Genomic DNA, 18,093 nt, shown 5'->3' with positions numbered 1-18,093 from the left:
CACCACCTTTGTCCTAGTCACAAATATGTTTAGCTGAACAACGATTTTAATAAGGTTTTAGGTTTGCTTTGGGATTATTTTACATTTTTAAAGATAATATCTGAAGAATTTGTATGTTAAAAATTGTCTCTAGTGTTTCATTGGCTAAATTCAGATTAAAATAACCGTGATATAAACTGACACCAAAGATGTAAGATGCGTTCTATAACAAAAATTCTCCAATGATGTCTCTAAATCATAGTGCTAGTCAAAGAAGTACAATAGTGAGATCTGTTATTGCTGATCCCTAATAGGAAAGGAGAGATTGAAAGAGAAGGAACCAAGAGCAACAGAGAATGTGTAGCGGTATCACCTCGCAGAAGCAGGGCTGCGGTCAGTCAGGGCCACCAGCAGTTTCAGAGCATACATTGGTATTGGGTCTGGAGCCAGCAGAATGTGCTCATACCTGAAAGGCAAGGGGGGAAAGGGGTAGAAAGAGTGGGGGAAAAAGAAGTCAAGAGATGCACATCAAAAATTGATACTAAAAACTCACCATTTCCCATTTCCAAACTTAATAACTACAATGGAAATACAAGGCTGTTTCAAATTGTACAAAGCAACAAACAAGACTCACTTAGAAACAGTATTTTAAAACCAGCATCAGAATAAATTTAAAAGCAGCATTAATAAGAGAATATGTTTTCAGAGAGAGAGAGATAATTATAAAATATGTATACACATGTTTCTGTGTATATATTTGTGTACATACATAGATTTTCAGGTTATATATAGAAAATATTCATGTTTTATAACTATAAATTATAGTAAAACATATTTATAAAATACCTTGTCTAGAGGTGCAAGACCTATTTATTGATCTATATTATTTTTCACATTAAAAAAATCTATTCTTCAAGAGACAAGTAGTAAATGAGCCTCAAAATATCAGGTAGAAGATTTATTGAGTGCTTAGGAACATGATCAACCAAATTATATATGATTAAGCTCTATATTTTGTATACATAGTAATTTTCCTCAAAATTGAGAGAAACTCACATTGAGGTTTATATTGTATCTGAAATTTCCAAAAATATTGCTTTCACTGCAGCATACTTTCATTCTCATAGTCATATAGACCAGAAGAATATAAAAGTATTCCAAACCAATGTTTCTTGAGAGCTGTGGCAGAAAATAAACCAAGAAAAACCTCTTCAAAACATTTCACTTCATGGAAATCTTGGTAAGGGAAAACAGGCTGGTGAAAAACCAAATGGACTTTGCTGTTGCTACTAACATTCTAGGGATGCCCACCCAACACACAGGGCTGATTTTACTGTATTTAAACAAAAACCTATGTGGATGACAATAGGATACAATGATGCAGGTGAGAAAGATGCAAGCATAGAAAAGTTATATCAAAACACAGTCTGACTTCAACTAGTCCAACTCCAAATACATGGAAGTAATAGAACAGGAAGTGTAAACCTCTTCATTTGCAAAAAAACCAAACAAAACCCATGAAGAATAAATCAAGAACAAACAAAAGGATTAATTGTAAGAAAACATGGTATGTTACCATGTTATGAGCAACAAAATGCTTCCACAAAATAAAAAACTGTAGCGTTCTGGTTGGGAAGAGGAAGGGGGAATCATGCAAATCACTGAAAATTTTACTTCACATCTTGAGATCCCTAGTGCTGTCTGAACCGAGGAATCTGGATCGCTTCTCACCACCTTCACACTAGCATGTACCTACTGTGTGTTAGCTCTTCCCCTCTCTGTAGACACTACACCTCAGCACTCTGACACATGCAGGAAGGAAATCCAGAGGGAGAGGTTTGCTTGCCTATGACAAGGAGGGACAAGCACACCAGCCACACAGTCTTGATGTGGCCTGTGGGAGCTGCTCACAAGGGCTAACACTCCTACACAAGCACACAGCCTATGGGCAATGTGTCATGGCTACTACACACATGAATGTGCCACTGTAGGGTTGCAAACCTCATTAGAGTACCTACAAAACTATCAGTTACAAGTCAGTGTTGGCTTCAGGTCTTGAGTGATATTAAACTTACTCTTTTACAAAGAACACATTCCAGCTCCCCAAAGAAAACCCTTTCTCACTGGCCAATAAAATGTCTCTTAATAAAATCAGAAAATGCTATAATACATTAATAGACACTGATCCCACGAGCCCTACATATGAGCAATATATATTCCTACCAAACATAACGGGACTTGCAATTTTATTTTTTTTCAGAGCCCATACTAAATCTTCTGAGGCAATCAAAGACGCTATCAGGTGACTCAGATAACAGGAGTCATCTTTTATTGCCTAAGATGTGGATTTAAGTCTCCAAAACTGTAATTCCTAACAGCAGTTACAAATGAATGAATCAGCCATGCTAGCTTAAAAATCAGACACTTGGCAATATACTTGTTTATACAAACACATCAATATGTTCCCTAAACAAGGTCCACCTTAACAGCTTTAAGCTTTCTATGTATTACACTTGAGAGACACTGTTATTACTTAGCACACTTAGCATCCTAATTTCTTAAGGTTCAATAAGAGTCTCACTTCACTTCCTTTTCCTTGAAACTCTCTGCTCTCCTCTCCAAAACAATACTAGGAAAGGATATTTCTAAGGGAAGGTGCAGTGATCCATCAAACCAAATACCACATGTGAAAACACAGATAACTAGAGTCAATGTCTTAGCAATTAATATAAACACATTGACTAATAAAGGCCATTAGGAGCTACGAATACATGAATCTTCTCAAAAGGGAAAATATGCTATGCTTGAGATACTTTCTTAAACAAATGAGTCATCAAATGATTTCACTGCCACTTAACACAGAACAGTTTAGTAACAGTAGCTGTTGTTATCTTATTGCAAAAGTTCCATTCTGTTTTGGTGATTTCTCATGGGCAGCTCTTCGCAGCACTGACTCCTTCCTCCTCACAGCACAGCCAACAAACTCCAGCTCTCTTCTCAACCAGCTAACCCACTCTTTTACCCTCATCCTTTTTGGACACAGCTGTAGCCTATTGAGGGCAGGCTTGTTCTTAATCTTTGGTAATTAGTACAGCTGAAACTCCTCAGGGGTGAGATTGCCTTCTGCACTATCTTTATCCTCTTACATTCCATCCCCCCACAACTAGCTGTAGGGGGTATTTTATAAGGGTTTTGTGAACTTCAGGTACTACATTATAAGGAGTTACTTTATCAATCTTTTCTATAAACAACCTTGGCAAAAGGAACTAAAGATTTAGAGATGTACACTCTCTTAAGCTCTTAAAAAAAGAATATTATGTCAAGCATCCTGGATTTCATACTTGCAGAACTGGCTTGGTAGTCTACTGAGAACAAGCTACACAAACCTTCAATATATGACCTTTTTTACACACTTCTCTTTGCTGATTCTGGCTCAATTTTTAATGATAGAAAACTAGGAATGTTAGAAATTCAAATGAAATAGAGCTGATGTTTCCATTTTTTATTTAAAAGTCTGGATATAAAGCACTTGCCATCTATTCACTGTCTATAGCTGCAGGTTTCATCTTGGTTATGAAACGTTCAGGAAAATAATCTTTCAGTGAACTGAAATTTAATGACACTGTTTCATTCAATTCAATCAAAACCCTGTGAAGAAGCTAACTTTGTAATCTATAAATGCACAAATATTTAATGAAATTACCATTTTATTGATGATACAGAAGACAAGAAAAAAAGTAGTTATCACTGCACTCCTGCATTTATCTCAAAATGCAATCTACTTATATTTTATTCATAATGACCCACATTCTATTTCAAGGGTCAGTTTTACAGTTAAACAAATTAATTTGAGAAGTATATTTATAAGAATAAAATATACACACAAATGTGTAATATTACAATCTTCCCTGAAAAGAAAATCCCATATTAAAACCAGATGTCACTCCCTTCCATTTTTAAAAGCTCTCAGGAGATCCAAAAGGGGTGGGAATATCTACTTCCCTCCACAGACTGCCGACGAAAAATGACCATCACATACCTCCCTTTTTTTGACTGTCCCCCAGCTGAGTTGGATTCTTTCCTATCCCTTACCCCGCAACAGAAAGACTAAACAGTATCAGCAAAAAGCTCTTCAGCCTCCAATGTTCTCAGTTTCAAGAGATTTCAAGTTTTCAAGTAACCCATATTTCTTGGGATAGAGCTTTACGTTATCTTCACAAGTAGATTACTCTGACTCTTAGAACTTCTTCCTTCTCATCTCTATTAATGAGATGGGGAAACTGATTGAAGAATTACTTAAACCCCGGATTCAAATCCTGAGCTGCTCCTAAGACCCTTTTTCATTCATTTGCCACACACTGCATGCTAAGATGGCACAGCTGAAGTCCCCAACATAAGATCATATTCAGTCTCAGGCCAAAAAGCCTTTCCACTCCTTTGAGCTAGTAAGCTTGAAGACAAAAGTTAATTGGCTGCTTTCCTTCTAGTTTGTAATTAGCATGACACTTCCCTCCAAACACACATCTCCCTGTTCAATGAGAAACATTGTGTAAGATGGACGTGTCTACAAAGGGCAAGCTTCAGGGCAAGCACAGAACTCTCTCCTTTGACTTCAGTTCTCTTCCCCTGTTGGAGATTTTTTCAGGGATGGCCTAGAAGGCAGCTGTGAGGAGCACATTCTCACAGCAGGAGCCTGCTTCTGTAAACAGCAGAGGTTCTCAGGTTATTTTTAATTACATGTAAAAGTGACAAACATGAAGGCCTTGAGAGCCTTGCACATCAGAGTTCTCAGGCAGCTTTCTCATAACAAGTGGATGTTCTATCTTTGGCTGTTTTGGGAAAGCAAGAATAATTTTGAGAACCCAAATCTTGGTATTGGAAACATAAGGTGGAGTTGGTATGTTATCTCTGACCTATTGTGAGCTCAGATTTTGCAATATGCATGAACTTGATTAACACTGTTATAAAAGGTGACTGATTGATCAATAAATTGGAGTCGATGCTGACCAACGCAAGGTGGGTCGGCTCCCCTCCAACTTCAATATTCCCCTATCTGAAGAAAATTATATGACAGCTTTTAATAATGCTTTTAATAATAAAATATACTCTATTTTAAAAACAATATTTCCAGTTGCCATTTTAATTTGTACTGATACACCCTACATTGCCCAGAGGAAAAAAATTTGAAGAAAGGTGTTGAAGTTTCTCTACAGAACTGTTAGATTTCCATCCAATTCTCTGTCAGAAAAAAAGTCTACGCACCTTACATGGATAAAACATTGGTCCTCAAACTGTAAGAGCATTACTCAATTAGCAAAGAAAGTCTCACATTTGGAAAAGACACTGGGTTTCTGAACATAATCCAGCATTCATTCCTCCAGCCTTTTTCCGCTTATTTAGTGTAGGGGTGGAGAACAATTTTCTCACTTGGGGCAGCTAAGTATTGACCATTATTAACTTTTGAGGACCACATAGAAAAATACACTGCAGCATTATGAGAATAATGTAAAATACGACTGATGACTCATCACTACTGTACTTGTCTTGTGTTCCTTCCCTCTACTCACAGATGTTACCAGCTCACAGTCAATGTGTGCATAACACAGTGAGCTCTCTTTATGCTCTCCTGCAAGTTGCCATGAAAAGAGGGGCCTCATTTGACCATAAACCTTGTGAATGAAGTTCCAGACCATATCTTGCCTACAGGCTGTAGTTTCATCTACTCTGTAGGGTTTTTCTGCTGCTTGGGGCAGCAGGAAAGGACAGCAATTTAGAGGCAATAACCTCTGGGTGAACCACAAAGGATTAATCCATGATGTACTGTTCCTTTAAAAAAAGTTTCTAAGTCATTCCATATGCTTTCAGAACATCATAAATAAAGGTACAATATCCAAAATAGACAAAAAAGTTGTAGTTAGAATGTTCTGACTGTATTAGAAGAACAAAGAGAAGTATGTAAATCACAGCCCAAAAGCTAGAGGGAATCCTGTTTTGCTCCAAAAGTAGCCAGAGGCACAGTATCATAAATGAGTGTCACACAGAAGTTGTGTTTGTGTTGCATATGAAAAAATACTAAATAAACCCAGGAGGAGATGTTGGGCAAAGAACTCTGGCAGCAGTTAATTGCTATTCCCCTTTTGACTTAGTCATTTAAACATAGAAAGGATGGCTAAAACAAATACACTGTCAAAATGGTTGGCGTATCAAGTTATTCCCCATTACTGGAGCAATATTATACTTACTGAGGCAGCAGTAAATCTCTAATGAGAGACAGAAGCTTGTTGTTTGAGTTGAGGCTCTCCTCTTTCTCCTCACCCATGACTTCGTGGCTTAAAAGCACTGATGTGGTTTCTGAGAGCAACCGCAAGCTCAAGAGTCTCCATTCCTCTTGAAAATAAAAGTGCCAAGAATGTGACCACACTGAAATATAATTAAAACAAACTGTGGAATTCATAGACACTGTAGCTGATATGTCTGTACTTACCATTCTGACTGTGGACCAAAGAAACAAGTGGTGGGACGATAGAGTCTTCAACCTAAAACAGAGATTTAGAAAGATGTGGCTTAGATCATTCACAGAGGAAAAAGATAGAACAGAGATACGCTATCATCTCTGTCCATTTTGCTGCTAGAGCCCTTAAACAAAGAGTTGAATAATCATGGAAATTCAGCCATAATCACTCTTATAAAGCCACCAAGTTAATCCTTCTCTGGTAAACTGCCATAAAATTACAGACATTAATATATTTTTAAATAGAAAAAACCAGAAACTTTGGTATAATTCATTGACAGGGACTTTTAACCAAAAGTACAGAATTCAGCGCAGATGTAAGATATTAAGAAAAAAGGGTATTAGAGTATCTTAATCCTGATATTTTAATCCATACACTAATCATTGAATAGAGTTCAGATGAAAAACAGAATGGCACAGAATTAAAATACATCAGAAAAGATGTATTACCTCTAAGGAAATATCCCTAAGCTTAATATGGAGTATTGAAAATATTTTAACTTCTTCCCTTCTGGTAATACACAGTCTTCCACTAAAATATAAATTTACATTACTAAAGACTTGCACAATGAAAAATATAATCCAGTCAATTTTTTATTGTCCATGAGGGCATTGTTACAAATCCATCCTCTGTCACAGGACTAGTCAGCTCAGGCCCATTTGAAATCAACGGATGATAAAAACTAGGCTACGGCTCAGTTACAAAAACAGTCTATTATTAGTCTTCTCTGTAAGAGAGTTTCTAATTCTTAAATCACTGGTTAATAATTTATTTAGACAGGTCATGCTTGGGTTTTGGGAAAAGGATGGATGAATAGCTCTGTAATTTTTAAGCATGTATCATGGATGCACACCTCCTAGGATTTACTTATACAAAGAAAATTGCTGTGTAGATTCTCACTGCACCATGGACAGGATTTGGTGTAACAAGACTGCGTTATACTCTCCCATGTGTTTTGTTTCAGTAATTAATATGAGAAGATAAAATTTCCCTAGATAAATGCAGCTACTAATAAGAAACATCTATAGAAGTTGAAAGTACGTATGAAAAGGGTCACTAAGTGAAGTTAGCCTCTAGCCAGCAATAACTGCAGTTAGCAACTCTATCACTGCTGGTTGGTGGACTCTGTTAAATCAATCTCTGATATTAAGGGACTCATGTACTTTAGCTTTTTTCATTTCTGAAAAAAAACTAATACAAAATGCTTTTGTTACAGACTTTCAATAAAAGAAGTAAAAGGATTCTGGTTGAAGTATGGAAGCCAAACTACTCTTGCAAGTACCAATAGCCTTTACACCTATATAGATAATGCTATATATCATAAAAGCAATGACTTTTGTAACATTTCATAAATTTGAAATATTTCATTGTCTTTTTGATTGAATAATAAAATTGCACTGCATTCCAACAACTCCATTAGTGCAGGTTTCTACACTGTTCTGCAAATGGTAATGTATCAGCTATAACATACCAGTGAGGTAGGAAAAAAATTGTGTGTACTTGAGATCTTTCAGTCCAAGAAACCAGTTTAATTACCACAGAGGTTCTCAAATGAAGAAGTACATGTAAGTGGTAAATTAAAGGTGTGAAAGAGAAAAGAGGAAAAGAAGCAGCTCTCAATTATCTGAACCAACCTAGAGTCCCTGGATATTATGAAACACTCAACAGCAGGAGCATTGACTCAGACTTATACCGATTAAGATGGCAGTATACAACAGTACGATGCAATTTCAATTTATAAAACTTAAAATCTACTATCACTTTAAACTAGCATTAACAATAGTCTTTCCACATTAGTGAATGTAGTTAAGCCAGTCATAAGTGTTCTATGATAAACATGTTTTCAACTGTCATCGTAAAGAAGATTCTTTAGGTCTTAAATGACTGTCGTAGTTTAGTCTGAACTATTCCTAACACAAACCTCAGTGTTAGTAAACAAACTGTTTAGAAAGGAATTCTCCATAGAAGGTGTTTGCCTCTTGTCAGTTCAGTGTGATGGGGAAATCAACTAAATGAAGCACTAATCCTACGGAAAATTATTTTATTATGAAAGAGCATATCAGAAAGCATACGCTGAAGGGGGAAGCAGATATTAAATTTTATATGAACCTTAAATTGGATACTTCCTAACTCCACAGCCCTAATCTTCTCTCCATGCTATTTGGGTCACTGTTTTTCAATAATGTGTATATAAAATTGTAAATAAGGTATGAACTTTGCGCATGAATATTAAGGTGAAATAAAGTGAAGTACAACAGTACATAAAATATTTTTAACAAATTCACCAGTAAGTTGCAAACGTGTCGGTCATTTATGTACAGAGAAGAATGGTACTAGTATTTTGGCGCTGAAATAAATAGAAGAATATTCAGACAAGGATTTATTTATTCCTCTTTTGAATGGCTGCTGATATGTATGGAATCAAATCTCCATATATGCATGAAGATAAATCAGATACAGGTTTTTTTTGTCTCAGTCTTTATCACTGAGACTGCTCAACAAAAAATGGAAATTATTCTTCTTTAAGCCTAAACAGACTAAATAGGCTGAACATGATTATAGCTCTGGATCAGTTCCTACCACTTTTTAAATAGACTGATATTCAATTCATGATACATCCTTAGCTGCACAAAACCACCACTACAAAATTCTGTAATGATGGCATTCCAAGGTGGTGCTGCCATAACTGTGCTGTTATGTACCCAAAACAGCAATGAAATTCTAGAAACTTCCATACACATTACATTCACATCTCCCAGCTATAATATATATGTACAGAACCAAAAAAACCACCCCAGCTCAAAGCTGGTAATCCTGTTTCTGACAGCAGGAATGGAGTTGAAGAAATGTATGAGAAATAGACCAAGCATAAAACACACATCTAGCTTCTAGAAAAGTACCTCTTGAATTAAGAAACTTCCTAAGCTGATTATGTATCTGTATTTTTGCATTTAGCCTTTTCTTCCATATATTTGTCCCATCCTATCTTAAATGTATTTATACTGTTAGCATGTGCAATACTTACAGCACCGCATTTTACACTTCAGTTATGCCTTATGAAGACATATCCTTGCTTATTTTAAAGCAGCTAACTTGATACCCACATATTATTACTTTAACAAAAGCTTAAAAAAAGCATTATTATTTCCAATTAATCTTTCCCATGCCATTCATGCCATGCACTACAGAGTATTTTGTTTCCAAGATGTTCTTTTCTACACAGACCCTTCTTGCATGATCGAGCTGTACTTTTTCTTGATAAACTTCATTCCCTTTGAGACTGAATGACCACTGCATTCAGTGTTTGAGACCTGAGTGCACTGTGGAACAACGTTTTCTCCTTTTTTGTCTGATCATTCACTAGTAATTTCTAATAATCTAGTTGTCTTTCTGTTTACTGCTTAGTATAAAGCTCTCATTTCCATAGAAAAATAATGCCAAAAGACTTCTAGAAGTTACAAGTAGTTTAGAGTTTGACACTGCATATGTACAGTAGAAATTACTTTCCCATGTCCATTACTTGTCATCAGTATTGAATTGCATGTCATTATTTTCCTTTCAGTCAAATCTAAAACACTTCTGCAACTTCTCTGTCAGTTTTAATTTTCACTACTGTGAATAATTTAGTGTCATCAGTCAGTTCTGTCACCTCCCTCTTCATTTCCTTTTCTGGATTAGCAGCACATTTTGCAACAAACCTTTCTAAGGCACCTCTCTTAAAATACCTACATTTTTAAAAACTAATCTCTATTCTCCACTTAGTAAATTTTAACTAGTTAGAAGTTGATTAGCCTGTAGGTAAGAGGGCAGGGACACTAATGAATTTGAAGTCTTTGGTGCACGACTTTGTCAAAACCTTTTTGGAAATACAAGTATTCTATCCAGAGCCAGAACATCTGTCTCCATAATGTTGAGTAATTTCTGCAAAGAAAACTTGACTAGTGAGGTATGAGCAACACTGAGAAGAGCCTGGCTCTATCCTCTTGACAGACCCCCAAACCCCCATCTTTAGATATTTATACTCATTAATGATGATGTGCCCTCTCAATTGTCTTCTCCAGGCTGGACAGGTCCAAATCCCTCAGCCTTTCCTCATGAGAGATATGCTCCAACCCTAAATCATCTTTCTTCCTGCCTTCACACTTCTCAAAGCATTTGCTCAAAGCACAGCACACTCCACAATGTTTTAATATCATCAGTAATCTTTCAGAATGTAACAGAAAAAATAACCTAATGCATGTTAGAATGAGTTGGGAAGAAAGATGACACTTCTGTAATTTTTATTTAAAATTCTTCAGAATCTTCATTGAGGATTTGGTTTTTTTTCTTATTTCTGGGAAGAGACAGCACTGATTGACTGACTCAATATGCCAATTAGTAGAGAACTGGTTTCATGAAGAAGCCTCATGTCATCTGGATTAGCTTAATAGACAGAAAGCCACATGCAGTGTAGTATTTTAATCTACTTGAAAAGGGAATGTGATCGAAAAACTTCTGTACAATATGTTCATATAGTCATATCCTACAATGACAAAATTAAGATGTCAGTGGTTAGATAAGAATAGCCCGTGGATGAAGAACACTCATGCTGAAAAAAGCACTTGCAGAAGTTTCTAACCCTTGTGTTGTCATCTGTATTGAAATTAATAACTCCCATATTGTCAAACAGTAGGTTTCCCTGTCATATGACTTTTCCCTTGACTTCCCATCAAGAAACTCATCATGTTTTAGGTGCTTTCATTTTAGTCTGATTTTTAAAAGTAAGTTTTAAAACCTTGAGGAAGAGAATCACTGCTGACAACGTTGGCCTTAACCAGAGAACAACTTCAATGTTTAGAGTAGAAGATTATATGTGTAGTACACAGATCATTTCTGGGAGCTAGTTGGAGCATAGAAAGGACTCCCACAGGAATTGTCTGCCATCATGAGCTTCTTCACAGTTTTAAGTGCTCTGAATTTGAGCATGTCCTTTTTTCAGGCAAATAATTATACTTAACACAAAACAGAAAAATGCAAAGTATAGTCAGCATGTCTTCTTCCAGTTAATTATATCTAAATCTTATACCTAAATCTTATATCTTATATCTAAATCTTTCAAAATTGGAAAATCAATATTATTATAACACTTAGTATCTGAATTTAGTAAGTACGTTCACATTTAGATAGGTGGAAAAAACAAGTAGTTGGACTTGTACCAGTTTGAGAAACTGAGGTTAATATTTCAGTCCAGTCTATACAGACTCTTCCTAATGGTCTTCAACATCATACTTGCATACCTGAAAATCTGGTTTTGTAAAAATTTACCAAGTTACATTTACTGTTATTCTTTACTTTAATCTTGCACACATCTTCATGCAAAATGAAATTACTGCTCACTGCTGGCTTTCATTTAAGCACTGTCAATTAATTTCCATTGACTTTATCACACTTTGCAATTTCTAATACAGTCAGTCTCCACAGAAATTAATCTCCTCAACAAATGACTTCAGGTTAATGGTAATCAGAAATTTAACCACACAAACCCACAAGTTATTTTATTTTCTTTGTTAAAAGTATGAACACAAAAGTAAATCAAACATAAACTAAAACCCAGAACAAGTAATTCTCCAAGTGGGAATGAAACTGAGATGTTGCTCTTAAATTCCTATTAGTTTAAACAATTTTCACTTTAGTTAAACTAAAAACAGAACTCAAATGAAAAACTTTCTGGTTCTGCTTGCTCATTACAGCCTCACTTTTTATTACATTAATTAAACTTTATTAGAAATGCATTTAATTGCTGGTTAGAGACTTTAGAGCAATATCACAGTAAGAGCAGAAAAAAATTGCATCCTCTTAAGAAGGTTTTGGCCTTCACCCAGCCTCACTCCCGAAAATCCTGCTTGTAAACAACTTGGCCTAAATGAGCAGTCCAGGCTCATCCTTCCGAGCTCAGCCTAGGATTTCAATTTCTCTCCAGTAAAAGTGTGTCCTATTAACAACTGTAATACTTAAATATTGATCTGGAAACTTGAACATGTCTTGCTTCAACATTTCAAAAAAGCACAACGTTCTGCTGTGTGCTGGAATTTATATTCATAGATTCCAGTCATGCTCAGCCAGCAGCAATTAGAAGATATCCCTCGAGCAACAGCAATTCCAAAAATAGTCTGTGTGCATCATAGAAGATGAAGTACCACTTTCCTCTAAAGTAATGTATGCTGTACATTCAAGTATAATTAGCACACTAGACTTCGTAAATAGTATTAAACTAATTACTGTTTGCACCACTAGTGGCAGATGTGGTTAGAGATTATTAATTACAATGGACAATTTCTTGAATTTAACATAAGAAATGCAAGGCAATTTCTCCACTTTATTTTATGTCTGAATGACTATTTGCTGAGTGTCAAGAGGGCTCTTTTAAATTAGCAAGAACTGTTATTTATGAAAATCAGCATATGAAGTAACAGATTTTCTTAAAAAAAAAAGAAAAAAAAAAGCTGTAAAAGCTGTTCATTGACAAGGATACAATTTTATACCCAAACCAGGGAAACTACAAAAGAATTACTGGACAATCATGGTTAGAAAGGAAGTTTTATCTCTTACTACATAACTGATATGTTGAGATGGATTTTAAATAAACATCTAAAACCTCCTGCACATGAACTGAAGTAAACTGCTCCCCAGAAATCTAGATACTTTAAAACTCCCCTACTGTGACCCATGGGTTACTTAACAGACACTAGGATAGTCAATCCCTGGCTTCAGGAAAAAGTTCTGCTAAATGTGGAGATGGGCACAGGGGAAGAAGAGTTGTAAAGAGGAATTGCCTCTTCCAGAGAAAATCCCCAGACCATTAAAGTTGAAACAGGTAGAGGAATTTTATTTCATGTGCTGACACATGGTATCACAATTTCAGTCAGTGTTGATGGACCACCATAAAAAATGGTACATATATCTGTCAATATAAGACACACTGGTAACTCACAAAAGTAAAGCAATTATTTTTTAAAACTGAGGTGATTCTAGAAGGATACAGATATAGTGAGAAGCAAGGTGACAGGCATGTAGGGAGATATCAGTAGGCATTCATACTTCACCTACACTTAACATTTCATTTCTAGGTCACTGTTGCCATATCAAAGTAAATTGAACAGTACTATTTCCCCTCTGACTACTAATTGGTTAGGTTTTTTTGCATAAGGATCATTTTCTTGAATATCACTCCTGTGAGAATCCATGAAAAAAAATCCTATTAAACTTTTTAAAATTCCAATTCATACTTTGGATTCATTTTACTATTTTCACTTGTTAAGACTTTATAATCTAAATCCTCAAATAACACACACACCAATTAGGATTCAAATTCTAAAAACACTTGATTTCTAAGATCATCCATTTTTATCTAGCACAATCCCTAACATCCCCCATTCTTATTTATTTGTGTCTTTCTTGATGTAAGTGCTATATTGAGTGTGTGCCCTTAAATCATTCCAATACAAACACATAAGATTCAATTTGAATCAAATGGTCATCTCAGCAAGTATGGTGGATTGTAATTTGGTGAAAGTCCAACACAAAAATGCATTGGTGCAGGTTGTGATGATTTGTCAAATACTGATTCAACCATTCAGGCCTCCTGATTTCCTGACAATCATTTCACAACTTAATTGTTCTGCCTTCAACTAGCTTAGCTCACAGTAGAATGTTTTAACCAAGAATTCCAAAGAAAAAAAAACTCAGTGATATAAGAAACTTACAGTATGTTTGGTAATTCTAATGAAATTTTAAACTAAGAAATCTGTTAGACCTAAAAAGCAAGTAAACAAACAACCACAGAAAAACCCCAGCACCATAACTGCTCCTGATGACCTCATCAGTAGATATGATATCTACTGATATCTACTACCCCCTCATATGATAGAATGGGATCAATTTTCAGAGGTGGTGTTTCCAAGCCATGTTGTTGTTAAAAGCATATGTTTATTTAAAAAGCATAAATAGTGGTGAAAGTTTCACTAATATATAGCAACATATTTGCATTGCAGCTGAAGAAACATTTACAGAATCAAGAACCACTATTTCTAAACTCTAAGTCCTTCTCATTCTCCCTCTGATTTCTCAACAAAATACAGTAAACTGAATGTCTTGCTACTTTTTTGAAAATTCTCTATAAACAATAAGTATTTTTCCTGTCAAATAGAACGACAACATATTTTAAACTATATTTTAAACAGTTTCTAAATCTTCAAAACTTTCTATTTATAAATGGAATTAGGCCTATCAGCCTGCAACTATTTAAATTGCTGTCAGACTTACAGTCAAGCGATGGCTCATCAGCAAGCTGGGATGCTCTGTTACTGCTCCAAAGGTCATTAAAGTAGTCTTGATCAATTCTTCTGATGCAGCTTGCCCTGTTGGTAAAAGTAATCATATTTCTTCATAAAATTCAATAGTTAGAATATCTATGTCTAAAAGTGCTGCAATGTCATAGGTTACCCCACCTATTGCTCTGTCCAAGATTGTTTCTCCTGAATCTATTGATCTGATGAACTCCTGCAAAAAAAAAGCAGCATTTTTGTCAAAACATTTCAGGGAAAAAATATTAAAAAGCATAATCACTGAATAATTACAACAATAAATTCTGTGCAAAACTGTGTAAATACAAAATATTATTGCACCTATATTCATAATAATTAACTAAAACTGAAAGTACCAATGATCTAGCTGTTCTAATTTTGCGAGTCTGTAATGCTCTTGGAACCTTGAATGTGGAGTACAGTAAGGATCATTGCTCTGACTAGTATCAGAAATCATAACATTTCTAGCTAAATAGACAGTAATTAAGTGTTTTCACTGATAACAGAAAACCGTAATTTCTTAGAAGACTTTGAACAACCTTGCATGTGGCTATGTCAAAATAACTCACAAAAATGACCAAAGACCCTTCAGAAAATGCAATCTTCTGTTATTGTACCATCTTTTTGATCTCCATGCACGCAATACATGCTATGGATGCAGTTACACTCAGGAGAGCAAGGAAAAATGCATATATAACTTTCTATTAAAAATCACCTAAATTAGTCATCATATTAAGGAATAGGGTCAATAAAATATTAATAATCTGGATTAAGTAAATATTGTACAATTAGAGTTACTGTTCTTATGCTTTCATTTCTATGCATAGCTGTTTATTTCATTGGGATGCAACAGATGCTATTAAGACTCGCTAAGGAAGGAAAATACTCAGCAGAATATGTAGTATGCTTTTTTGTTTTTACTAATGTAGTATTTAGGAATATGGCATTCTTTCATATTTCACTACCAATTAAATTTTCCTTATTACATATTAAAACGGAAGAAGTTTCTACATAAGTTATCTTTTTCACAATACGTAAGTAACATCTGAAGGATTCTTCTCTAATTAAAAATACAGTTAGAAACCAATTATATATTCCATTATTTGAGAGCACCTTGGAAAAAGTCATAAAAAACAAGTGCTTCTATTAAAAAAAGTTATCTTCCTGATCATTTGAAAAAATTACTAGGTATTATCCAATTAACTTGATTTGGAAGAGAGCAAATTATTTTGTTTTCTCATTTTTAAAGAGTTTCACACAACCATAGTCTCAAGACTGATTTGAAAACATCAAAATATGTTGGTGCAAAAATTGTTCTGGCTACTAATGCTTATTAATTCTATATAAGAAACACAGGGAAAAATGTGTGATTTAAAGAAATGCAACTCTGGGGTTTTTCAAGCAATGGAGAGAAATGGTATATGTGTATTTTGCTACAGGTGAATCTGTGCCCTGTGCACACCACCAGGAGCCTGCTATTAGCTGTGCCTTTGGGGCACAGTGTGTACTTCTGCTCACAGCAGAAAACATGAAAGGACTGTCCCGGCTCCCTCTCAATTTCTTTGCTCAACACTACTGAAAATTACAGCGATGATGGAAGTAACTTCAAAGCAGTATGAAAAAAAATTCTCAATGAACAACCACTACAGGAAAATAACTCTTCCATCCAGATCCCAAGCACACATCTTCCCACTCCACATAATTTCTTACTGTTAAGAACAAGACTATTGAATAAATCAGAAAAAAAAAAAAAGAACAAAACAAACAAAAAGACTCCTTGCTAAAGTCTTAGGGGCCTCAGTTATAGCACAGTATTTTGAAAAAGTACAGGGTGATGACTGAATGTCCCTTTACAGGTGTCAGTGGGAATGTTGCTAAAATGAAATTTCCAGAGTAGATTACTGCCTGATAGAATGCTTAGTTACTATTCCAGATGTAATTATATTAGTTATATCATAACACAGCTGCATAAAATGGATTAAAGTTTTATATTAATTTTTTTGATATACTGCTGTCCCTCCATTTTTCATGTGTAAATTTAAACAGTGTATGTAAGTTCCTGAACTGCCTTTTTCAAAGGAGACAGGTCAAGACACAGGAAACATTGAGTAATGTGCTCCTCCTTGATTTCAGAGGAAAGCTGTATTACTATAACTAGCCTGACTTCCTCAGTCAGTAGTTCAAACAACCTGGAGTAACATCAAAAGAAAACTTTCATTGTACCTAAATTGTTGACAGAAGAATTTCACCTTCTAGAAGGTTGATTGAAAACTACTAATAAATCTACTGCCTAGTTAGAAATGCTTCAAAGGGAGAAAGGGCTTTGTAATTCAACATCTACAGTTTCAAATTTTTTTTCATCATTCTAATGCTAATTTTTACACAAATATTTTAGTAGAGCTAAATTAAACCCCATTTTCTTGGAATAAAGAGTCAAAGGAGAAAGAGAAGTGAATCTGAACACATAACTTGAATCTAATTGTTTGTAGCAAAACATTTCTTCATGCTATTTGGAGATAAATATCTATTTGTCATTTATGACCTCATGCACTTAAAAGTACTGGCTTAACTCTGATATGCAATTTAGAATATCCCTTTTTTCTCATTTAACATAAACAATTGTTTTCATATGAGGAAATTACATTTGAACTGTACTTCTCTATTTCTCTTGTACTATCCAGTAGCACACCTAAAAATTTTCTATGGGTAATGTCAGAAATAAGTTGTAAATGTCAACATGAGTTCAGTATCTTAGCTCCATAGATTTCCATAAACTAAACACAGTTTAGAAGCACTGACAAGAAGAAACCATACCTTAAATACAGATTAATTATAATTCCCCTTTCATTTCTGCTCATAAAATACTAGTAGGAAATTCCAGAGAGAATATTTTATGTAATTTAGAACTAAACTTTGCTATTCAGAAATAAAGCCCACAGGAAATTCTCAGCTTATCAAATATGTACCGAGTTTCCCTTTGAATAAATAGATTACTATAGAAAATATTTTTTGATTATATGGAAAATTTTAAATACAACCAAAGCTTAAAATATACATTCAGAATAAACTTCTCTCTCCAATTTAGAAATTTAATGTAATTTTATTTAATTAAAGTAACTTCCAAAATTTTATGCATAGGTATATCTTGTAAAAATATTTATCTTGTATTTTATACTCACAAGTAAGATGCCATAGTTGAAAAGAAACTCCTTTGTGACTATCTGGGGACGAAATACCTATTTGAAATTAGCCAAAAGAAA

The 18,093-nt window shown here is 34.8% G+C and overlaps 1 protein-coding gene across 5 annotated transcripts in view; it reads right to left on the bottom strand.

The window, feature by feature from the left end:
* The window catches only part of ULK4 (unc-51 like kinase 4), a 211,559-nt gene that overhangs the window by 125,772 nt on the left and 67,694 nt on the right, over window positions 1–18,093 (bottom strand). For all 5 annotated transcript variants that reach the window (XR_010439137.1, XM_064704836.1, XM_064704838.1 and 2 more), the window contains exons 25-30: window positions 18,013–18,069; window positions 14,978–15,029; window positions 14,793–14,887; window positions 6,464–6,515; window positions 6,222–6,366; window positions 353–445 (exon numbers count right to left, since the gene is read on the bottom strand). Coding sequence is in view for 4 of the 5 variants with exons in the window: in XM_064704836.1 (XP_064560906.1) it covers window positions 353–445; window positions 6,222–6,366; window positions 6,464–6,515; window positions 14,793–14,887; window positions 14,978–15,029; window positions 18,013–18,069 (494 nt within the window). In the remaining variant the exon portion in view is untranslated. The remainder of the gene's footprint in view (window positions 1–352; window positions 446–6,221; window positions 6,367–6,463; window positions 6,516–14,792; window positions 14,888–14,977; window positions 15,030–18,012; window positions 18,070–18,093) is intronic.

Source organism: Zonotrichia leucophrys, chromosome 2 (genome assembly GCF_028769735.1).
Source record: "Zonotrichia leucophrys gambelii isolate GWCS_2022_RI chromosome 2, RI_Zleu_2.0, whole genome shotgun sequence".
In the NCBI taxonomy this organism is placed as follows: domain Eukaryota; kingdom Metazoa; phylum Chordata; class Aves; order Passeriformes; family Passerellidae; genus Zonotrichia; species Zonotrichia leucophrys.
The sequence above is the reverse complement of the archived record's forward strand: the minus strand, read 5'-3'. Positions and strand labels throughout refer to the sequence as shown.